The following is a 24,450-nucleotide window of genomic DNA, read 5'->3' on the forward strand; positions in this document are numbered from 1 at the left end:
TGAGGTCCAGGGACAGAGGGCAAAAGAGCGATGACCCAGTCTTGCCATCAGCCTCCATTAGGGCTACATGTCTTGGTCCAGATCCAGGGTGATATCATCACCTCCACATATCATCATCTCAGTTACTGAAGTCAGGTTACAGGGGAGGAGTCTGTTCTCACTGGGTCTCTGTCTCTCTCTGTCTCCTTCTCTCTCTCCCCCTCCCTCCCTCTCCCTCTCTACATATTGGTTCTAGGAACACATCTTATGGCCCTCTTCACTTGATGGACCAGTGTTGGCCCATGGCAATATCTCAGCAGATGGGTATCTCTTGCCTTCATGGTAGCAGTGAGCCAGGAAACCCTCTGGGGCGTATGCCAGCTACTGTCCTAGTCATGTGGATCATCCCACAGGTGGGGCTGGGACAGGAACCCAGGCACGCAGACTCCAAAGGCCAGGTGAGGGGCCAAGCCTGGAGCAGCCCTCAGGCCCAGGTAGACTGAGCCCATTGCAGAGGCTCTGCATGACTTCAGGTGCTCTGGTCATCAGGGTCAAAAAGTCACAGGACACCTGCATACCATCCATGTGAACACATACCTGTGAGGTGTAGTCGGCCAGGACCCAGGGGAACACTGGGTACTGCATGTAGTCATTGTAGGTCCTCCCAGCCAGGGTGTTGAGGTACATGAGATACTCGAAGTTGCTGATGTCTCTTTTCTGCCAGAAGAGACAAAGTGGGGACAAACTCAACACTACTGGTTTCCTCCTGAGAACCTCAGGGGTCTAACTCCCAGACCTGTGCAGGAGGCCCTAGCTGTGTAGGTGGGAGCAGGAGGCATACAGCTATGCTGTTCCCAGTGAATCTTGTGCCTGGAGCCGGGGCAACTCAGGGAGGCCACACTAATTCCCAGATGAGTTGAAGCAAATATAGTCAGGAAGCAAAGTTGACTAGGAAAAAAACACAGCTCAGAGGTCCAAGCCAAGGCTTTTGTGTTAACTGTTGGGTGATACCCAAAAATTGATTAAAGTAATAGCACAAATACCAGACCTTCTTACTGCTGACTGCTTTATGATTGAAAATATAAGCTAGGGGGTTCTTTGCAGTCACCAGGAAAGAGGCCCTCGCCAACAGGCTCAATGGTCTGCTTTCTTGGGAACTTGAACTTTCTTTCTTCTGACTCTGCCAATTAGGATACTCTGTGTTCTTAAGGCCCTCTGTTTCAAGATGTATAGTCATGAATGGAGTCAGGGACTATATCTGGGAAAAATTCACAAAGGCCACCTGGCTAATGAGCAGCCAGTAGAGACATCATCTCGGATGGGACTTGCATGCTGTGGTTTCTCCTTTCCTTGGCCTGCTCCTTGGGAAAGGATTTTGGACATGAGTGACCAAGATTTACTTTCATGTAGCCATGGGCTCTGTATGGCTGTCTTTCTTGGGGTCCTTTCCTTCCACTGAGAACCCGAGGCAGAGTGTCAGTTCATCCAGGCTGGGAACCATGTATGACTTCCCAGGAAGTGAAGTGAATGCTGTGCCTTCCTGAGTTGTGTGTTCATTTATACATATGTGTACAACTTCATGGATGGAGCGTGTGTGCACACAGGGCTTATGTACGCTCACACACATGCTCACACTGACTCCCCAGCTCTGACTCAAAAATTGCCTTTTATCACTGAGATCTTTTCACGGAAATACTTGAGACATTTTAACAAATTGATAAAACAAGATCCCTCCTGATTCACCAGTGTGCCTTCTCTCTTCATCCCTGGGGCCTGAGCTATTTGCTGATTTGCTTTCCTGAGGGTTTCCTTGAACCCACAGTGTTCTGAGGGGTCACTGTACCTGCCACTTCTGCAGCATGGTCTTGTCGGAGCTGGGGTACCTCCTGTGGGACAGAAAATGATGGTGGTGATCAAATGTCTCAAGGCACAAATGGAGGGAGAGGTGGAACTTCCTGGGGCTTTGTAGGGTTGGGGCATCCAGAATGGCCATCAACTTCCCAGGACAGCAAGATTATTCCCCAAGCTCTTCTTGGTCCCACACTGCCCTATTGAAGGCTGGGTTCTTGCCATCCCCCTTGCTATTATATGATTCCAGAATACACTGCTGCCTGAAGCACAGCCCCTGGAGAAGTCCCAGGGCCATGCAGGAGCAGGTTTGGGGTCTCACACTCTACACTGGATTTCCCACAGTCACAGGTTGGCCTTCTTTGCCCATGTGAACAAAATACATGTGACTACAGTATATTATTTGTGAATATAATATCCTGACACTTGGATGTATGGCTAAAAAGTGAAGATGATACAGAAAGTCACGAGGTATAAAACAATAGTCTGCAAACTACTGTTTCCACACAAGAAATATCTATAGTTAATTTCCAAAAGAGTTTTAGCCATATGGCAGTCTATTTGCTCACACAGTTTAAAATGAATTGTTCTTGGTATGTGGGATAATCTTATCCACGCGGGTCTCCATCCTGCTCCTGGAGATGCCCACATTGTCCTGTGGCCACAGTAGCTGGGCAGCCTGGCACAGAGGGGTGAGACCTGGTGGGAGTGTCCCCTGTGCTGAGCTTGGTCCTCACGAATGATGTTTGTGTGATCACCTTTGGACATCAATCTCTGTGATTTATGAGACTTAAAGCTTGTAATGATTTCATGGTTTGAATCTCTGAATGTATCCACGAGATACATTTTCGGCAGCAGTACTACTAGGCTAAAAACTATGAGAATTATCAAGTGTGCCACATATTGCCAAACTGTCCTCTTAGGAAGTTGTACCGATTTATATGACCACATATATAATTAAGAAACACAGATCAAACCAAAGAAACACCATCTTAAGCCATGTGGTAGGGAAGAGTGTAAAAGCGTATAGGATGCACTGTTGGGGAGGGCGTGGGGAAGGAACCTCTCCATGTGACACGCTGCTTCTGCTCAGCAGGAATGTATAAATCCGAGTTCCTTGGCCTCTGGGGTTCTGTGGTGCCTTTTCCAGCTCTATTTCTTTCCTCCTCTGTTTCCCTGAGATGCCCCTTCTACTCCCCAAGCCAGCTTTTCGTTCCGGATGTTCCTCCAAACCAAATCAAGATCCGCCACTCTCCAGCCATGACCTCTGCCTCAGTCCTGTTCAGGTACCCATGGACTCTGCTCCCAAACGCATCCCACAGGGACATTAAGCCCACAGTGACTGCACCTTCATGTGGACAAGGCCTGGTGCCCGAGGGCCCCAGCAGGCCAGCACCTCTTCATCTTCACCTCACAGCACTGCTGTGATCTCTGTCCAGCCTCCCCAACCTTCCTCATTCAATACCTTCCTTGGCAGATTTTCTATAAACAGAAAGCAACTCCCTTGCTGAGATTCACCTCTTCCCCCCAATGAAATCATCATTTCAGTCCATTTTATTCAGGCAAACAGTAACAACAGCAAACAGCCAAAACACGGTCACATTTATTGCATTAGCTTGATAAGACTCAAGTGGAGACAAGCTTTTCGACCTAGTCTATAAACCTGAAACCCCCAGTTTCAGAACGCTTTGAAGGCTATAAATGAGGACAGAGCCCAGGCTGGAGACAGCGAAGATCCCGACCTTGAAAAGAATGTGTTCTGAGCCTTTCTCAGGATGTGGGGCTGAGCCTCAAGGGTGTGGAGTTAGTATGGCAAAGCCTGCTGAACTTGGTATTTTATTTTAGAAATCTGACAGTGGAAGAGGAATAGGGGAGCAAAACTCCAGGAAAAGAGAGGGCCTCTGTTTTTTCTCTTTCAGAAAAAGTTCTAGAATTTTGCCTGTGGTCTTTTGTGACATTCCCATCAGGTGGAATGGCGTGCAGAAGATAAAGGTAATTTATCATCCTACCCCTCATTTCACCAGCTATGAGCTCCAAGGAAGATCCATCATTTCATTACCATCAAAAAAAAGGCACTGTTACCAGCAGTACCCAGAAACTCACCTAACCAAAGGTGAGTTCTCTCTGAAAGATTTCTTTTTTCAAAAAATCATGTTCATCTGAAGGCAATTATAGAACTTCTGGAATGGTCTATGTGAATTTTATGAATATCTCATCATTAAAGTACTTCTTTCAGAATTGATACTATCCCATAATTATAGCATAAGCTGTAGATTAAACAAGATGCCAGAGATGACTCTTGGCTTTCTAAAGCCCATCTAAGGTTGGAGGGAGCCCACATGGGAAAAATCATCGGCTCTGGAGTCACTAGAACCTGGGTTCAAATTCTGCCCCCACCACTTGCTTGCTCTGAACTGCTGTTACTTCATCCTTCAAACATGGCTGACCCAGAAGTGCTGGGGAGCAATGTGGCCATGGGGCTGTGACAGGTTAGCACAGGTGTGGGCACAGGGCTCCCTCGGTGGGTATGGTTCTAGTGGATGTTGATGCTATCCTAGAGCAGGATTGATTCTTTTTTACTCTGGGAGGAGGAAGAGTGTGGAAAACAAGTGAAGACTTGCTTCTGGTCAAGGCCTGCTTTGTTCTGCCAATACCATTCTGAAAGCTCTTAGAATAATCGTGCCACCTGTGAATCAGATCTCCTGCTCTGTCAACTCAGGGTTTGCCATGGAGTCTATGGGGCAAGAGTCCAGGCCTTCAGGCAACCTAGGATGGAGCTGAGAAGAATGGAAGAGTTCAAAGTCACTGAGGCCTAGGTAGGTCATTGTCTAATCTGAAGGTGGCCTAGCGATGGTGGGCTCACAGAGGACATCTTACCAACCTCACCCTCACCCCAAGACAGGTGTCTAAACTCCTCTGGAAGACTTCCATATGTGGGACACTATCTTCAAGTAGAACTTTGTGGCTGGTCAACAGCTAGGCTGGGTTCAAATTCTTCCCTCTTTTGAGGGTGATTTTTACCTGTGCTGCTTCACTTTCATCAAATCTGTGTCCGTGAAGCCCTAGAAGTGGTCAAAGCTTGAGTACTGCTGCCACATGGTGTTGGGGCATTCCCTACCCCAGAACACCAGTGCCCATGGCTTGCCTCACTATCTTGCCTTAGACTACACTCCCTGTAGTCCAGCTCCACCTGATTGTCACCTCCACTCTACCCTGAGCCTGTCTCTCAGAATGAGCCAGAGGCATAGCCCAGGAACTCACATCTCTCTTAGGGAGGCTGCCAGCGGCCTTCAGAGGGTAGGCTAGCCCAGGCGAGAACGGTCTCTGCCAGTGGACTCATCTGTCTGGAGGCTACACCCTCTCAGCCCAGGAAAGGATGGGATCTGAGGTGTCCCTGCTTGTCGTCCTTCTCACCTCTGGGATTAGGAGGCTATGGCTAGTCCTTAGACACTAAGAAAATAACCAGGGAGAGCATACAGGGAAACTGGGCCTCCACAGCTAAAGCAGACATATTTAAAAAGCCTGATGCCTCTCCAAATTCTCCTGTATCTTTTCTATTTGTAAAACAGTTATGAGGCCATGGTGAAATGGGTTAGTGAGTAACTAAGAGGTGTCAAGAAAATACAATCCACAATGAGAAGAAAACTCACTCATCTTGTCAAACTGGAAGTGTGTCTACTAATGGTTTGGGCTGTGTCTCAGGCCAGCATCTTTTGCCTGGGTGTGGTTCTGGAGGAGCATGCTGGGGAAGCAGTCTGTGGGGGGGCCGAGTTTTCCATGAGAAGCTGAGAGACTGCTAATAAAAACATACTCCCTCCTCATTTTCCTTTCTCAGAAGAAAATTTGGGTTTAGTCTAGTTTTCAAATCTAGATTGTAGGTCAATGCTTGCATACTCAGTTGCTCAGTTGTGTTCGACTCTTTGCAACCTCATGGACTGTAGCCCACTAGGCTCCTCTGTCCAGGGAATATTTTCAGGCAAGATTACCAGAGTGGGTTGCCATTTCCTACTCCAGGGAATCTTCCTGACCAGGGATTGAACCTGCATCTCTTGTATCTCCTGCACAGGCAGGCAGATTCTTTACCACTGTGCTTCCCTTTAGGTCAATAGAAATACAGTAATAGATAGGCATTCTTAGAAAATAGAGATATCCTCCTAAATTAAAGGATATTGACCCCTTTTATTGTGACTTCCTGTCTTAACATGTATAAATCTATTATTAAAACAATAATAATATTTGTCTAATGCATTAGAAACTGTGAAGACTTTTTGTTTGTTGTCTAATTTTCACAAGGACCCAATGAGATAGCTGTGATCTCTATCTTCAGGTGTGGAAATGGAGGTGGGGTAAGAGATGATGTGCAGACTAGGGAACTTCACTAGGGTTTGCTAGAGCCTAGTGAGGGCACCCATGAATGTCCAGCATAGAGCACCTATTGGACCATGCCTTGACCATACCTTGACTCCAGGCCCTGACTCTGAAGACAACTGCTTTCCTCTGAAGGGAAAAAGAAAACAAAAGCAAAAACAGCAACAACAAAAAACCCCCCAAAATGACAACAAAAATCTTTGTTCTGGCTGGATTAGAGGGCAGTTACCTGATTGTCAACTTGGGTGTATTTGGAGTTAAAAATGAACATTAGCAAAATTACTGAATTATTATTGCACAATTATGCAGTAATCCTGATGCTGCTGATGCATGAAAAGTCTGAAGGTTTATATAACTTCAAGTTACCTCTAGATGCTGAAACCGAGTGGCTCTAATTTTTACAAAGTCTTACATATCTGTATTTTAAAATGTATTTGTCTAAACAAGTGGTACCTAATCAAGAGTATAAGCTTTTACACAACAAAGGAAACCATAAACAAAATGAAAAGACAGTCTAAGGAATGGGAAAAAATATTTGCAAACAATGTAACCGATAAGGGCTTAATTTACAAAATATACAAACAGCTCATACAACTCAACAGCAACAACAACAAAAAACCCCCAAACAACCCAATTGAAAAGTGGGCAGAAGACTTACATAGACATTTCTCCAAAACAGACATACAAATGGGCAACAGGCACATGAAAAGATTCTCAACATTGCTAATTATTAGAGAAGTGAAAATCAAAACTACAATGAGATACATCACACCAGTCAGAGCGGCCATCATTAGAAGTCTACAAATAGCAAATGCTGGAAAGGGTGTGAAGAAAAGGGAACCCTCTAACACTGTTGGTGGGAATGTAAACTGGTACAGCCACCTTGGAAAACAGTAAGAAGGTTCTTCAAAAAACTAAAAATAAGTTTCCATATGATCCAGCAGTTCTATTCTTGGGCATATACCCAGACAAAATTGTAATTCGAAAAGACAGATGGACCCCTATGTTCATAGCAGCACTATTTGCACTAGCCAAGACAAGGAAACAATCTAAATGTCTATCGATAGATGAATGAATAAAGGTATAGTATATATTTTATATTTACACAATGGAATCATACTTAGCCACAAAAAGAATGTAATAATGCCATTTGCAGCAACATGGATGGACCTAGAGATTATCATACTAAGTGAAATGTCAGAAAGAGAAAGACAAACACCATGATATCACTCATATATGGGATCTAAAATATGATCCCAATCAGCATATCTACCAAACAGAAACAGACTCACAATATAGAAAGCAGAGTTTGGTCGCCAAGGTAGGGGTGGTGGGGGACTGGTACGGAAGGAAAGGAATGAGAGTTTGGAGTTAGCAGAGGCAAACTATTATATATGGAATGAATAAGCAACAAGATTCCACTGTATAGCTCAGAGAACTATATTCAGTATTCTATGACAAATCATAATGGAAAAGAGTATGAAAAAGAATGTATTAATATATGTGTGTTAATGTTGTTGTTTAGTCGCTAAGTCATGTGCGACTCTTGCGACTCCATGGACTGTAGCCCTCCAGTCTCTTCTGTCTGTAGGATTTCCCAAGCAAGAATACTGGAGTGGGTTGCCATTTCCTTCTCCAGGGGATCTTCCTGACCCTGTGTCCCTGCATTGGCAGGAAGATTCTTTTACCACTAAGCCACCTGGCAAGCCATATGTGTGTGTATATATATATGAATGTGTGTATGTGTACATAACTGATCCACTTTTCTGTACAGATGAAATTAACACAACATTGTAAATCAACTATAGTTCAATAAAATTTTTAACAATTAAAAATTAATGTATTGTTTTCATATATTTTTCCCTTAAAATATTAATTTTATTTTTGTTTATCTAAGTTTCATAACTTTCAGATTACTTATTTTCTAATTTAAATTATATGCTTTTAGAAAATCCTAATTAGAAATGCACTAAGTTTTAGAAGTTCAGGTAACTTTTAATTTTCTAGTCATCTTCATTTGCTCATTAATGTAAATCCATTTATTGTCTAAATTAAATGATCAATTGTATTTCATTATGGATAGATATTAGTATTCACATATTTAAGAAGTTTTATAGCTAACTATACTTACCATATTTTTATTTTTTAATTTGAACTTTTTCATTTTCCTTTTCCATACCTTCCAAAATTTTCATTGCTTGGGTTAATTTTGCATTTCAAATGATTTATTTGAAAATTATTTTATTTATTTTTTAATTCAACCTGGATAATACAGTTTAGAGTATTTTTATATTTTTGTTTCTATATATGAATTTTCTAATTTTCCTATAATGTTATTTTATTATTTGCAAAATAATTTTAACATTTAAACTTTTTGCCAAATAAATAAACAAACAGATAAAACATCATCTCTAAAACCAAAGAGCAGAAAGAAATACTGAGGCAAATTACAAGGAGGTCGAATGATATTTCATGAGCCACATGCTATGGAAGTAAGATATATGTTCCTTAAAGGGGCAAGCGTGGCTCTTTCCCTTCTGTTAGCAACGTGCACTTCCGGTGGTCGCCATGGAAAGCAACTGTCCTGTACTGTAATCTCCAGGGCATTGCTGAGGGAAACCAGGAGGAACCCCTCTGCAAGCCCCTGGGACCCCAGACCCTGTCCTGGAGACCCTTTCAGCCCTGCCTTCTCTCACCTTGCAGGCTGGCGTCAAGATTATGCTAATTAACGCCAGGTCTCTTGTTGCCTGGTGACAAAGTTTCACAGTTGAGGAGGAAGAACTGGGACGAACAGGGTAAGCTTTCCTCTGGTTGCACTTATTTTACTTTAATTCTGCCAAACAACACCTCTTTAAACTCTTTTTCTCTCCTCCTCTAAGCAAGCAACTTTGGCAATGCAGGCTTCCCTAGTGTGCTTTATTTACAAACCCCAGATGCCAGCCGATTGATTCATTACAGAGAGGGGGAGGAAGCCGGCCATGAGCCCCAGGCAGGGCATCTTGCTGGCGTCCTCAGGCACCTGGGCCATGGACAAGCTTGGGAGGTTAGTGTGGGGATACATGGGCCTTTGGGGTCACCTTGACGATCTTTCAAAGTCTGAGTCCCCTTGAGTGTTGTTTCCTGCTCCACAAGCAGGTGGAAACGAGTGTGTATACTACTTCCTCACCTGGCCAATCACCCCTCTAAGGAAACTCACTCAATCTGGAGGCTGGAGCCTGTGAAGGGAACCTGATGACTGCTGACTGTGCTGGGGTTTAGAGCACAGTCTGTCTTTTGAGAAGTCTAGAGGCAAACCCTTTCTTTGAGTGATCCTGAACCCCGGAACCCACAAACACATGGTTGAGTCTCAGGCTGGGGTGAGCCGTGCAAGGAGGTACTACTCAGCATGGAGCACACTAGACTGCACACTTCACGTCCCTATTTTTACCACAGGCAAATGTAGGTGCTGCTACTTCGAGTCTCCGGGAGTTTGGATGAGCTACTTAGCCTCTCTGAGCCTCAGGTGCCATATCTGTCCAGCGGAGATCAAAATCAATAAATACATCAGGCAGGTGTAAGAATTAGTTATAGTGTCTGTAAAATGCCTGTCCTGGAGTAAGTGTGGAGTAATTTGAAGGAGGTGGTCAATATGGTGCTGTTGGGTGAATTTATCAGCATTATTTGCCATCATAAAGGTGCTAGGAACCAGATTACCATTCATTGAATACCATTTAACATACAATCATTTAGCATACAGTCATCACCTCAGTTTTCACAAAACCCTGCAATTTTCTAACCCATTTTGCAGATTAGTAAACTGAGCTCATGAGTAAAATCAGATCGTCAGTGAGGGTAGGGATGGAGCCCCAGTTCTACTGGCCTCCAAGCTTCCACATTGTCCTTCAAGGTATTTCACGGCTTCACAAGTGGGCAGGTTTACAGCAAAGGCTTTCTCAATGCTGGGGATTGTCCTGTAGCAGATGGGGGTACCATACAGGGGTGCCTGCCAGTGCACACTGCTGGGGTATACCTGAATCTGCACCATGTCCACCCCTCAGCAAGTTCTCAGTGGGGCCAGATGGGGCATGGTGCAGAAAAAATGCAGGTATCACTGGACCCTTGAGAACTGTCACCCACTCTGGGATCCTGGTTAGGGTGTGAGGCACTGTGCCTCAGAGGAGCTGTCTCTCTGTCTTTCAGATAGAGTAACCCAAAGTCTGCACCTGGGAGGCAAGGATGCCCCAGCAAGGAAGGATGCTGGCCTGCGGGGTCTGAATCAGGTTTCTACCCAGTTGGAATCCTGGTGTCCTGGCTCCACTGTCATTAGTTGTGCGGTCCTGTCCAGCCATTGCTCCTCTCTGCACCCCATTCCCCACAGTCACAACAAAGGTCTTCATGGTCCTCCCTCACCCTTACCTTGTCCTTCAGAAGCTTCCACTTTTGTAATTCTATTTACAGAAGTGGAGGCTGAAGCTCAGTGAAGCTCCTCAGACTGTCTAGGGTCACAGGATGGCACATGGGGAGCTGGGTGGCAACCCATGTGGGTCTAAGGCCCCTGCACTTTTCTCCCTGCCAAGCTGCTTCTCTGAGCCCAGTTTCTGTATCTGCAAGGGAGGGCCTGGCTGTGAGAAAATGCAATTGTGTCTGTCTGGAAATAGCAATGCTTAAACCATGTTGATTGAAACTGAATTAACGCTCACCTCTTGGGGTTTAAAGGTACCAGCACTGACTTTGGTTTTTTGCTTTCCGGGTGTCAAGGTTGCTTTGTGTACTTTGAACATGTTGGTTGATGAACAAGGCATTTCTAGGCTGTTAAACTAATAATCTTAATATTTTATTTTAATTGTAAGGCACCTATTCCCTTTTGTTCCTTTAACAAATCCGATTAAAACAGAGCACTTTCAGAATTACAAAATAGATGTTATTAAACCAAGAAGAAATTATAATCTTTTGCTATTGGGCCATGTGACCCCCTGGGAACTTTTGCTTCAAATAAAAGTTGAATTCTTATTACCCTCCAGGGGGAAGGGAGCGGTTTGACAGATAACGGCTTCCCAGGCAGCCTATGTGCAGCCCCACATGGGTGCTGAGGACAGAGAAGTAAATAATATTAGAGGTAGAGGAACCTGTACATGTGTAATATAAAATCCTTAGTGCTGCGTTGATCAAATTAACCAGATAATCACCAAATGAAGTGAACTTTCCATACAGACACTCTGTCTGCTGCAGCTCTGATGTCATAGGAGGAACATCCCGCCCAGAAGCCCTGGATTAAGTTGAGTGGCATGAGCTTGGATGAACCGCTTCACACCCACCTCACCCCCCAGGTCCTTATCTTTGGGTAGGAGGACTATTCCTAGCTCAGAGAGTCATGAGGACTAAATGAGATGGCAAACTGGAGGGCACTTGCTTTGTGAAGGTGGCGTGAAGGGCCTCTAAAGCTGGATGTGCGTAGGAGAACATGTGTGCTGGGGGCTGTGGAGGGGTGGACAGCATCATGGGTCTGAGAAAGTCTGCAGTTTGGGACTCGCAGAAGTGCATCTCACAGGTGTTTGCTTTTCAGGTGAGGCCACGCCATGAAAATGCATTTCTGGTGACCACACACAGCGTCTCAGGGCCCTGCACAGCAGGCAGACACCCTTCTACCCCTTCCCAGGGCAGCAGAGGGCCAGCTTCTCTGGTGGGCATGTGGGAATGCAGTGGGCTAGTGTTCTGAGGCCATGCTGGGTGAAAAACGGAATCTTTAAGGCGGCCCACATCGTGGGAGCCCAGGGGTACCGGAGGGACTGAGGAACAATAAGTTCCTGTCTCCATCATCACTCTCTTGTCCTAATTATTCTTAAGAGGTCAAATTATTTCAGTTTATTTTTATACAACATGTTATGGGAATATTGCTAAAATTCTGAGAAGATATACAAGTAGAATAGTAACATACAATAATTTTTTAAATTTCTGATACATGTTTTCCTTTTTTTTTTAAAGGATACGTATAGAATTTATTTGGGGAGGGGGCACACATATTAAATGAACTGGCTGGCAGCATTACACGTACCCTTTAAACTGTTTTCCCGCCCCCCTTTTATTGTTGATCTTCAAGCTCTTACACTTCAATGACTCCACTAACGCTATTAAAATAACTTGAAATTCATATTATTCAACTACATTCAGATCTATACACATATACATGTATCTATGAAGACAAGAACCCCACACACAGGCCCCTATACAGTGGAGTGACAGGCAACAAGCCTAGAGCAAAGGCAACTGGGGGAAAAGAGAGGCAGCACAGTGTAGTGGGAAGACCGTACACTTTGGTGTTACACACCCAGGCTTGTGGGTGTGTAATACCTGGGGGACCTAGGCTTAGCTGAGCTGTGTTGTCTTGTGAACTTGGGAAAGTCTCTTCACTTCTCTGAGCCTTAATTCTCTTATGTTAAACATAGGATGGACACTTGTATGATTGCTATGGAGATTAGAGATACAGAAAGGGCCCAGCAGCATTCTGGCAGTAGTTACTTTGGTACATATCACCTAAATGAAGAGTAGTAAGTGGCTCTTGACATTATGAAGCATTTCCAAAACTGATTTCAGAAAACCCTCACAATCATGGGGTCCCTGTAAGATTTCACCCCTCCTGCCTGTCATCCTCATTTCCTCCATCAACTCCACCAAGCGTCTGGTGGAGGTACTGCTGGGAACTGCACAGAAATCTTTCTCCCTCTCGTCTGTCCGTTTCCTAGCAATCTGTCCTTCTGCCCACAGGAAAGCAGAGCTCAATATAGCTGGGGGCAGAAGTGAAAAAAATAAAAGTACTTCATGTCTATACCTCCAGTGAGTCTATACTCCAAAAGGCAGATCTAGCTGTAGAAAACACAGCTCCTAGCCTAGAGTGGGTTCTGGACAAATAGTAATTCTTTCCCCCAGCTCAGGTGACTCTTGAGTCAAACATTCATGCCTGTTTTAGATGTCTGGCAGAGGTTCGAGACACATCCCATTGACAGATAGCACCAAGGTGACCACCCACATCTCCACCTGCCACAGGGCTTCTCATGTGAGGAAACAGCTCAGTCTGGGAAGGGATGGGGGGCATGGGGAGTGATCTGAAGGCTCAAGGGATGTCACAGAAGTGAGGCTGTCCTCTTACATATCTATGACTGTGTCTTATGAGAGTCAGGAGAGAGGATAATGAATGACTTTTGAACGACTGACTTCACTGAGGGAAATTACTTCCTCTTAAGAGATGTCCCACAAGCAAAAGATATTTCTCCTCCACACGACACAAAGGTTGCCAAGTTAGTCCCAAACACGGGCTGTGAAACAACGGTGACTTTGGGGCTTCCAGTTCCACAAGATGTCTGTCCTGGTCTCAGTGCATCAATGACAAGGGTAAAATAATTATGAGATCGTGTTAGCAAAATGTTTAAAGATATCAGATATATATATATATATAGATATATAGATATATATGTATATAAAGTTAGTCTTAAAAGTATAAAGATACATGAGTGTGAAGCATCAGATAAATTCTAGTATTCTAGTGAAAGATAATGATCTTACAACTGAAAATGCTTGCAGATATTCTGATGGCATTAAAATATAAATCGCCATTACATTTTTAATTTAGATATCCATGGGGTGTCCCACCATGCTGGTTGATTACAATGACTAGATAGAAAAATTAACTAGAAATTAAAGTCAAACCAACTAGACCAGTTTTAATAAAGTATAAAAACCAACTGTATAAAATAAAAAGACAGTACATTTAGAAACTTCTATTTGTGTTTCTAAGCTGTTCTTGTGAAATGAAATCTATTATTTGACTACCCTCTATCTGTCTATCTGACCATCTACCTGTCTGTTCATCCATCTATCTACCTACCCATCTATATGATTATCTATTTACATTTCTTTCTGCTTATAATTGCCCTTGTGTGGATTGACCCTACACTGATATTTGAAGATTCTATGACTTGATAACGACAGGTCATCAAATGAGATTTAGCTGTACTGAAAGATCATCTATTTCACACTTCTTTTGCCAATACGTATTCTCCTACCCAGTGGGCAGACCTAGGCAGGATGCTGAATATTCAGAGTTGAATAAAAAAAGGGATGGATGTCCTGGGCTCTGGGGCTTCCTGGCACTGGTGTGCTTCTAGCAGCTCTCACAGCTTAGAGCTCTCGCAGCTTAGAGGGGTAAGAATGGACCCTGAGCAATACATCCCGCCCTCCCTAGCCAAGAGCAAGTGTCCCAGATAGGCAAAGAAGGAGAAACGTGAAGGGGGTGGGAACTGAGCAGGCTTCTTCTGGCCTGGGCTGTCTGGGGGCCCATATGTGCTGAGAAAGAGGAGAAGTGCGTTATCCCAGCTAGCCCCTACTTTGCCTGCAGGTGATGAATGACTGAGCAGGCTCTGAGTCAAAGGGCCCGTTTGGAGAAGTCCTTGTGGATAGCTCCATGCTGCTTCCTCCCCGTCAGTCATCAGAGCTGAGAGGCTTCTTACCAGGGTGCAAGTGGGCTTTGGGGAGTAGGTAGGAATCTCCAGTCTATGGGAAGCATTCTTCCCAGCTAGGGCCTTCTGCCCTTACTTGCTGTGCTTGTCCTCCCTGAGCTGAACTTTGTCTTAATTAAATGTAAGAAATACAAAAGACAGCCTGGGCTTTTGGGGGCTCAGGGGAATCTGGTGGCTAGAGTCAGTAACAATCTAGATTTTAACTTTTTGAGTTTAGAGACTGGCCCCGTTCATTGTTTACCTGTATAAATAACACAGAGACTTGGTATCTAGTAGGTTCTCGATAAACTTACTGAATGAGTGTAAGAATGAATGAATGAATGCAAGGATAAGCACTTGGACTTGGCTCAAATTAGACCCAAAGAAGTAACAAGAATCATGGACAAAGGAAACTTTGCTATGCTTTCAGACCCAACTATACTTTCAGAGTTGCCAAATAAAATACAGAACTATGCAGTGTTTGGGACATATGTATACTCAAAACTGTCCATTGTTTATCTGAAGCTCAGATTTAATGGGGTATCTTGCAATTTTATTTGCTAAATCTGGCAACCTTACCATGAGAAGTCATTGATAAACATGACTAGAACACAGGCTCCCCCTATCTCAGTCCATATTTGTTTTAATTATGATTTTAACTCAAGGGCAGTAGGACAGCTTTTCTGATATGCCACCTTGTACACAGCTGTTCCCCACAGTGTGTGTGTCCATACACATGGTTCACACGCATACATACCCCAGCAGTGCCCACATGATACACATGTAGATGCCCTTTACAAGGCAAAACATTCAGTTCAGTTCAGTTGCTCGGTTGTGTCCGACTATTTGTGATCCCATGGACCAACCATCTCATCCTCTGTCATCTCCTTCTCCTCCCGCCTTTAATCTTTCCCAGCATCAGGGTCTTTTCCAATAAGTCAGCTCTTCGCATCACATGGCCAAAGTATTGGAGCTTCAGCTTCAGCATCGGTCCTTCCAGTGAATATTCAAGACTGGTTTCCTTTAGGATGGACTGGTTAGATCTCCTTGCTGTCCAAGGGACTCTCAAGAGTCTTCTCCAACACCACAGTTCAAAAGCATCAATTCTTCAGTGCTCAGCTTTCTTTACAGTCCAACTTTCACATCCATACTTCACTACTGGAAAAACCATAGCTTCGATTAGACGGACCTTTGTTGGCAAAGCAATGTCTCTGCTTCTTAATATGCTGTCTAGGTTGGTCATAACTTTTCTTCCAAGGGGTAAGTGTCTTAATTTCATGGCTGCAGTCACCATCTGCAGTGACTTTGGAGCCCAAAAAAATAAAGTCTGTCACTGTTTCCACTGTTTCTCCATCTATTTGCCATGAACTGATGGGACCGGATGCCATGATCTTAGTTTTCTGAATGTTGAGTTTTAAACCAACTTTTTCACTCTCCTCTTTCACTTTCATCAAGAGGCTCTTGAGTTCTTCTTTGCTTTCTGCCATAAGCGTGGTGTCATCTGCATATCTGAGGTTATTGATATTTCTCCCGGCAATCTTGATTCCAGCTTGTGCTTCATCCAGTCCAGCATTTCTCATGATGTACTCTGCATATAAGTTAAATAAGCAGGGTGACAATATATAGCCTTGACGTATTCCTTTCCCAATTCAGAACCAGTCTGTTGTTCCATGTCCAGCTCTAACTGTTGATTCTTGACCTGCATACAGATTTACCAGGAGGCAGGTCAGGTGGTCTGGTATTCCCATCTCTTTCAGAATTTTCCACAGTTTGTTGTGATTCACACAGTCAAAGGCAAAACATTGGGGCATGAAAAAATCAGACTTCCCAGTCAGGCTGAAAATGGGAAGTAGATTATGGCAGAAATAGTCTATTGAGGTTTTTTCTTTTTTAATTTAAATTTAAATTTACCTGCAATGAAGTCGGTATACGTTTTTTTTGTATACAGTTCTCTGAGCTCTAACATGTACAGCTTCATGCAACCACCATAGTCAGGGTATAGGCAGTTCCAACACTCCAGAAAACTCACTTGTGCTGCTCTGTTGTCAAACCTTCCCCATCCCTAGTCCCTGGCAACCAACCACCAATCTGGTTTCTGTACCTACGGTTGTGACGTTTCCAGAAAGTTATATAAATGGTCTCATTCATTATGTAGACTTTTAAGACTGTCTTCTTTTACTTAGCCGAATGATTTTGAGAGTCATCCAAGTTGTTGCATGTATCAATAGACTTGTTCTCTTTATGCTTAATAGTACACATTATGAGGATAAGCCACAATTTCTTACCCATCCAAGCACTGAAAGACCTTCAGATTTTTTGTTTCCCTTTGTGACAAATGTGAACAGAGCAATTATAAACACAAGTTTTCATGGGAATCTGAGTTTTTGGCTTTGGGGGGTGGGGGTTAAGTATTTAGTTGGCGAAATGCTGGGTCATATAATAAGTGTATGGTTAATTTTATCAGAAATTGCTAAACTGTTTTTTTCATGGTGATATTACCATCTTGAATCCCCATCAACAATATGTGAGCATTCTAGTTGCTCCACACCCTTGCCAAATCTTTGTATTACTGGTTTTTATGTTTGTTTATTTGTTTTTTTCTGTTTTAGGCGTTTTAGTAACTGTGCAGTGGTATCTAACTGTGATTTTTATTTACATTTCCCTAGTGATTAAAGCTCAGCAATGCTTTGTAGTTTTGCAGCTGATTAACCATCCATACAACTTCTTTGGTGAAATGTCTCATTAAATCTCTTGGGCATTTAAAAAAAATTGTATTGTTATTTTCTTATTGTTGACCTTGAGTAATTTATAGATTCTGGATACTAGTTCTTTGATGGATATGGGGTTTTGTTTGTCTTTCAGAGCAAGGATTTCAAATTTTGTTGAAGTCCAAATTGTCAATATTTCCTTTTATGGGTTATACTTTTGCCAAATTCAAAGCCATGAAAATTTTCACTCCACTTTTCCTTTAGTCTTTGCACAGTAAGTTTATTTCCCCATTCTTTTAGTTTAACTTACTTTTGTTTATTTAAACTGAGATGGCATATAACTGAATCTTTTATTCTATAATCCATCTGATTGCTCTGGAGATTAAAATATACATACTTATCTTTCCATAGTTTACTTAGAATTAAATTTTACCATTTCCAAAACAACATAAAAATCTTACCTACCGTCTAGGTCTCATTAACTTCTCCCATTATGTTGTAGTTGTCACATGTATTCCATCTACATACATTGACAGTTAAAATTTTTGCTTTCAGCTATCACTTGTATTTTAAAAATTGTAAAAGGAGAAAAAACACAGCCTATTATATTTATCAGATATTTATCATTTCCATTGCTCTTCCCTCATTCTCAAAGTTCAAGCTTCTCTCTACTTTCTCTTTCATCTACAGATTCCTTTATTTTTCATTCATCTGAGATTATCTATTTTGCCTTCATTCATAAAGGATGTCTTCATTCATGGTCTGGTTGACAGTTTCTCAGCATTATTTAGAAAATATTTTTTCCAGTTACCTCTGGCCTCCACAGTTTCTAGTGAGAAATCTATAATAATTCATACTGCTGTTTCCCAGTAAGCAACATGTTGTTTTTTTATTTAATTTTTTCTTTAATTTTGAGTAGTTTGATTCTGTCTGAATGCGGCTTTCCTCCCGGGAAGAGGAAATGGCAACCCACTCCAACATCCTTGCCTGGGAAATCCCACGGACAGTGGAGCCTGGTGGGCTACAGTTCATGGGGTCACAAAGAGTCAGTCACGACTGAGCATGCATGCACTACACATGTTACACAAACATAGCTCCTGATAAAGGGCCTAGATGATGAAGCAGAGAAGTGCTGAGCACCTCCCCACCCATCCCTGCAGGGAAATGGAGGCAGTGCCTTTGTCTCCTGACAGCATGCTTCTTCCGGGCAGGGGGAACTTGATCCAAAATAGAAAATCAGCAAGCAAGAGACACCAAGTTGTAGAAAAGAAAAGAGCTTCTAGAATAGGCAGGCCAGTTGCATCCTCTTCCGAACTGTAGACCTTCCTCACTCCTGAGCCTCAGTCTTCTTCTCGTTATAATGGGGGATAAGCCTATGGATCTTGCTGGATTGTTGAGAATTAAAATCAGTATGTGCAAAGGTCGTGACAATAACAGTTAATAGTTAACATAAATCAGGCTTTTCCTATGTACCAGGCACTGTTGTAGCACTTTATAGTTTAATTTATACTCCATAAGAGTTCTAAAAGGGGACTGTTTTCACAAATGAGGAAAATGAGGCACTGAAAATTTAAGAAAATTGTTTGTGGTAGAACTGGACTGCTAAGCAAATCTTCTGAGGCCAGAATCAACCTGTCACTCTGTATGTGCTACTTTTCTGATGGTGGTAGTCCTAACTGTGTGGCCGTCCTAACTGTCCTAATAGTCCTAGATGTGATAGTCCTATCACATCTATTTGTGCAGTTGTCTACAGTTGAATTACAGTGTGAAGGACGTGAGGGGCAGAAGACAAGAGGATAGAGGTGGAAAAAGGCAGCATTGCTTTCTGTTCTTCCAGGCTCCACCCTGACCCTCTCCTCTGTGCTCATGGGCTTTTCTGTGCCACTTTTATTACACTGCAATTATGGTAGCAGTGACTAGTTCCTTTGGGTCCAAAAGGTGAAGAGAGATATAATCCGTAAGTCATTATTAACTCTTCCCACCTTATTCCCTTATATCAAGGCTATATTGCTCCTGAGAACTCAGCAGCCCCACCCTAGGGATTCATAGGATAACTCTAAGAAAAGACTAGATTTATATGAAGATTGGGGAAAGGGCACATATCCAAGACATTACTGCGCCCGCAACACACACCCAGAAGGGGGTGTATGTAATAATCGAGGACATAAGTTAGGGAATGGCATAGCCAGAGGGGCATTGAACATCCTTCAGGACAACCCTGAATCTCCAATTTTACATCTGGGAGCATGAGGTGTGAGGAGGGTATTCAATTTGCTGAAGGTCTTCAGCTAGATTCCTTCTGCTAATGGCCTAACTTATCTCCACTCTCCTCTTTCTCTCCTTTTAAACCATTAGAAGTAAAACATTATGATTTGGGGGCAGTCCAGTATCCTTACATTATCTCCTGACTGGATAATTTTTCTCTTTTTACCAGAGTCTATCTTTTAGCAGATTCATGTGATATTTCCTCTAACTGGACACCAGTCGATCAGAACAACATACTTCAAACATACTCCTTTACTAAACGAACATGGCCAAGGGAGCGAAAGGCCCCAAGGGCAAAAAGATCACACTTGCTGTGGCCAAGAATTGTATCAAGATCACATTTGATGGAAAGAAACGCCTTGACTTGAGCAAGATGGGAATTACCACCTTTCCCAAGTGTATTCTGAGACTTACTGATGTGGATGAGCTTGACCTTAGTCGGAATTTGATCAAGAAGATTCCTGAAGCCATCTCCAAGTTCCAGAACCTGCGGTGGCTGGACTTGCACAGCAACTACATTGACAAGCTCCCCGAGACCATCGGCCAGATGACCTCTCTGCTCTACCTCAATGTCAGCAACAACAGGCTGACCACCAACGGGCTGCCCGTAGAGCTCAATCAACTCAAGAATGTCCGCACTGTGAATTTAGGCCTGAACCATCTGGACAGCGTGCCCACCACACTGGGTGCTCTGAAGGAGCTCCATGAGGTGGGGCTCTATGACAACCTGCTGAACAACATTCCCAACAGCATCTCCAAGCTCCCCAAGCTGAAAAAGCTCAACACAAAGCGAAACCCCTTTCCCAAGGCAGAGGGGTCAGAGGTGTTCATAGATTCCATCAGGAGGCTGGACAACCTATATCTGGTGGAAGAGAAGGATCTGTGTGGGACTTGCCTGAAAAAATGCCAGCAGGCCCGGGACAGGCTGAACAAAATCAAGAACATGGCCACAGTGACACCAAGAAAGGCCATCTTTTCCACTTTGGTCTCACCCAACTCCATGGCCAAGGAATCCCAGGAAGATTGGAGGTGACCTGGGACCCTGACCCTAAGGCAGGAAGGGAAAAGGGAGAGGGAGGGAAGGTGACAATGGGCTGCATCCTCAGAAAACTGAGGGATTCTGCCATTACTGCAATAGCTTCTCCAGCCAAGCCCATAAAATACCTTTCCCTACCTCCTTGGCTTGTGATTTTGTTGATCAAAGGGCTTTTAGTTCTTTGCCATTCCTACACTTCTGTCTTCTCTCCATGTACACACCCACACATACAAGCACAATGAATCTGGAAAGGGCCATCCATCTCATTTCTGCCCCAGACCTCTCTTGCCTACAGCCTGTGGCCTGGGCAGCTGACGCAATCTTGTCTCATTATCACAGGTTTCAGGATCAACTACCGGCACCCCAGTGTGGAGCTTTTTTTACTGGAATATTTTGGGCCAGGGCTTCAAAAGTCAGGCATCTCTAAGCATTGGTTGGTAGCAGGGCAGATGGACATTTAGTCTTGGGAAGGGGACAAAACTGCGCCACAGAGTTGGGCAGATATTATCATTAAGTATTTGCGTTAACATTTTGCGCTCAAAGCAGTCCTATTCTTTTCTCTTTTCTACATTCACATAATTTGCTCTAGTAGCTTTTAGACTAAACCTGCAAGCCCTTGACTGGCTGTGAATGAACGAGGTTCACTCCCATCTAATTATGTGCAATGCTTTTCCATACCTTCATGGAATAAGGAAAGATGGGTACAAATAGGGGTTGCTGCAGTCAATAGATAAATACCTTACTAGGCACTGTGCTAGTAAGTGCAGGGACTGTGTCCTGTGGGGGAAAGCGTGTCCTGCCCTTTGCAACCTGTAAGAAAGGCAGGCAGAAAGAAGACAGGGCATAATGTCATTGTTTGAGGAAGTTAAGAGAGCAGAGCTTAGTAGTGTGCAGGGCTAACCTGGCATAGAGAAAAGACAAAGTTTCTGTAGTTGGACAGATCTGGGCCCAGGGAAGCTCTACTTTTTACTTGCTACCTCCCTGGCCATTTTACTTAGCTTTGGTTCCTTCATCTGTAAAGTGCAAATAACACCAGCCCAACTCCGAGAGCTGTCATGCATTTCAAGCAGATAGCACACAAGAGTGAGTACTCAGTATAAGTCAGTTCTCTGTAAGAACTAGAGCTCAGTGCATCTCAGAGCTGAGATCCCACTTTGGACAGTGCCTTTAGTCACTCTAGATCTGTTTGCAGAACTCACGATAGCTGAGGACTTTCTCTGTACCACTCACTCACACTTTTACATTGCCTAAAAGAAAGGGATGAAGGAAGATAACTTTAGAAAAGTTTGTTGTTGTTTGTTGTTTTAAATCAAGGCTTTCCTGTGTTGGCAGCAAGTTTTGTAGTCATCAGTGGAAAAGCACTGAGAGATACTAATAGATATCAATTAGTTCGCTATGACTAATGTATTTCTTTTTCATGTTATATACACCATAGCAGACAGCATATTTAATTTCTTCACTCCTCACTGCTTATTTTCCTTAGAAATGCTTAACTACTCTATCATACTTCTAAAATCTCTGAAGATACAGATTCAAAATTCCTTTTCTAGTTTTTCTTTTTATTAAATGTTGTCTATTATAAAAGTAACAATACCACAACATAGTTTTAAATAGAGCAGCTTAAAGTATCCACAGTTCTACAGTGTAAGTCAGCTATAATATTGACAGATGTCCTTACTAGTTATTTTTCTGTGTATATTTTTGTGCATAGTTAAAATAATAACATTCACATCATTTTTATCCTTCTTTGAAACACATGTGGCTGTGTGGTCTTAATAACCCTAATTTAAAACATCTGTTAGATAGTCAAACATAGATATACATAACTAAGTTCTTGTTGGACATTTAGGTCATTTCCCAAATCGTTTTGTGATAAAGCCTGTATGATTAAGATCTTTAAAATATTTTGCATTATTTCCTTGATATATCTTCATTATTGCAAATATTGTACTAAAGTGTATGTTTTCAAAACAATTTTTGATATATGCTACTAAGTAGCATACAGAATATTTGCACCCATTTATCAATCTACCAGTAATATATCAGAGAACTCATTTCATTGCATCCTTGTGAGTCCTGTATATCATCCTTTATATTTTCTTCTTCATTTAAGGTCCAAAATGATTTCTTAGAATCCCTTCTAGAGATGAGTAGAGGACACAGGACTATGAAATGAGTAATGAGATGTCATGGCTTAGGCCCAGGAGATCCCACTATGTCAGGCCTTGGACACGTTTCTAAGTAGCCATCCTGCTAGTTCAGCTACTTCATCTCTGACCCAAGAAATACAGAAGCCATGCAAGAGCATTTGATCCAAACAAGAAGTGATGGCTAGTTATGTGGATGCTGCCCATTTCCATTCCTCCCACTTGAGACACTTTTTTTTTAGATTTGAGTTAAAGAGACAGATCTACCTGCTCCCCCTACAAAGGGTCTTAGTCAGAACCACAGATTTCTCCTTTACCCCCTCTCCTGCTCTGTTGTAACAACTTCCCCCACTGCGCTCGGTTTGCAAAATCTCTCTCCAGCACCTCTCCTGGGTTTACCTCCAACTGACACCTCTTGCCATCTTTGGTCTCTAGGTGGTTTCTGCTACTTTTGTTCTTATAGCCATGTCTCAGGAAGGGGTTTCAAGTGCACTGAACGTCACCAGGATTGAGAAATAAATGGGCCGGGGCCTTTGATATGCCCCAGGATACATTCACCTTGGACCTCTGGTTCATCAGGAAACCTGGGCAATATTATGAGTGAAGTTGGGAGATAGAGCTCAGTTATGAAGCTTCTTCTACATTTTATTCCTCCTTCTGTCAGGGAAAGGTTTAATGCTGATGCTCCTTCATGCCCTAAAATACCACAGTTACCTTTACTTCCTAGAGAGTGTATTAGGCCCCAAAATACTTGATAGAAAAACCACAGGGTTTTCTCTTTCCTCAAACAGAACAAAACCCTCATTCCTGCTAACCCAGCAAGCACCCTCTCTGAAACCCAGGCATGACCTGGGTGACCCTTGTGTGACCTCTGCCCTTGCTGTGTTTTTCCTCCGTGATTTGGAGTAATTGCCTTGGCCTCTTGTGTCTTCATCCCCAGGATACACTCAACATCACCCTAGAGTAGCTTATGGCAAAAACTTGAAGACTAATCAGCTAACGAGAGTCAACAGCTCTGAAGAAGAAAAGCCCTCAGTTAGGAGAAGAGAGAGAGTGGCAAGGGGAACATTCCGGAAGCCAGGCTTTCCAGTGCTGGCCAAACCACTGACTTGTTTTTTAAATTTATTTTGCTTCTCTTGCTTTAGATTACCTGTGTGTGAAAATGACTTTGGGAAATACTTGGTGTGTGGTTTCTTTTTAATGTATATAGAGGAAATATTTAAGAAAATGATAGATATAAATTATAGACAATTAAAGATTTAAAAGGAGACTTTAAGACCTAAAAGATTTATGGTCTTTACATTTCACTTTAACTGGTAAGATCCCAATACCAGTTGCCTCTGATAATTAAGTATGTATAATGCAATACCTCAAGCAACTAAAATCTGTACAAAGAATTTAGACCAAAAAACCTCAAGAATACTATAGATAAATCAATGCAGAATTTTAACAAATCTTTCAGTAATGTAAAGGTAGGCAGGAAAAATAGACAGAAATGTACAATGGAGAGGAAAAATAGGAAACAAAAAATAAAATTTGGCAGACCTAACATCTTAATAATTATTAAGATGTTAATTATAATTGTCAGTTTCTTTATTTGTAACAGCTGCAAACTAGAAACAAGCAAATTA

At 42.8% G+C, this 24,450-nt stretch overlaps 2 protein-coding genes across 8 annotated transcripts in view; one reads left to right on the forward strand and one right to left on the reverse strand.

Annotated features, from left to right (window-relative positions):
* The window catches only part of WDFY4 (WDFY family member 4), a 226,034-nt gene that overhangs the window by 32,717 nt on the left and 168,867 nt on the right, over positions 1-24,450 (reverse strand). For both annotated transcript variants that reach the window (XM_081561673.1, XM_081561666.1), the window contains exons 47-48: positions 1,823-1,865; positions 577-696 (exon numbers count right to left, since the gene is read on the reverse strand). In XM_081561673.1, coding sequence (XP_081417799.1) covers positions 577-696; positions 1,823-1,865 — 163 coding nt within the window. The remainder of the gene's footprint in view (positions 1-576; positions 697-1,822; positions 1,866-24,450) is intronic.
* LRRC18 (leucine rich repeat containing 18) lies at positions 3,784-23,997 on the forward strand. Of its 6 annotated transcripts, XM_081561753.1 has the most exons (5): positions 3,784-3,940; positions 4,547-4,643; positions 8,899-8,990; positions 19,806-20,665; positions 23,760-23,997. In XM_081561753.1, the coding sequence occupies exons 4-5, from the start codon at positions 19,902-19,904 to the stop codon at positions 23,779-23,781; spliced, it is 786 nt and encodes a 261-aa protein (XP_081417879.1). In that variant the 5' UTR covers positions 3,784-3,940; positions 4,547-4,643; positions 8,899-8,990; positions 19,806-19,901; the 3' UTR covers positions 23,782-23,997. The 6 variants fall into 6 exon arrangements, with proteins under 6 accessions (XP_081417879.1, XP_081417871.1, XP_081417900.1 ...); XM_081561745.1 differs by lacking the exon at positions 4,547-4,643; XM_081561774.1 differs by lacking the exon at positions 23,760-23,997 and having other exon boundaries at positions 19,806-20,809.

This window comes from Giraffa tippelskirchi, chromosome 2 (assembly GCF_054371585.1).
Source record: "Giraffa tippelskirchi isolate mGirTip1 chromosome 2, T2T-mGirTip1v1.2.pri, whole genome shotgun sequence".
In the NCBI taxonomy this organism is placed as follows: Eukaryota; Metazoa; Chordata; class Mammalia; order Artiodactyla; family Giraffidae; genus Giraffa; species Giraffa tippelskirchi.

Bases quoted from the DNA above. Each gene is read 5' to 3' on its own strand.
- LRRC18 (XM_081561753.1), top strand. From the start codon at position 19,902: ATGGCCAAGGGAGCGAAAGGCCCCAAGGGCAAAAAGATCACACTTGCT. The intron at 20,666-23,759 runs GTGACCTGGGAC...CTTCATCCCCAG, and splicing joins GAATCCCAGGAAGATTGGAG to GATACACTCAACATCACCCT.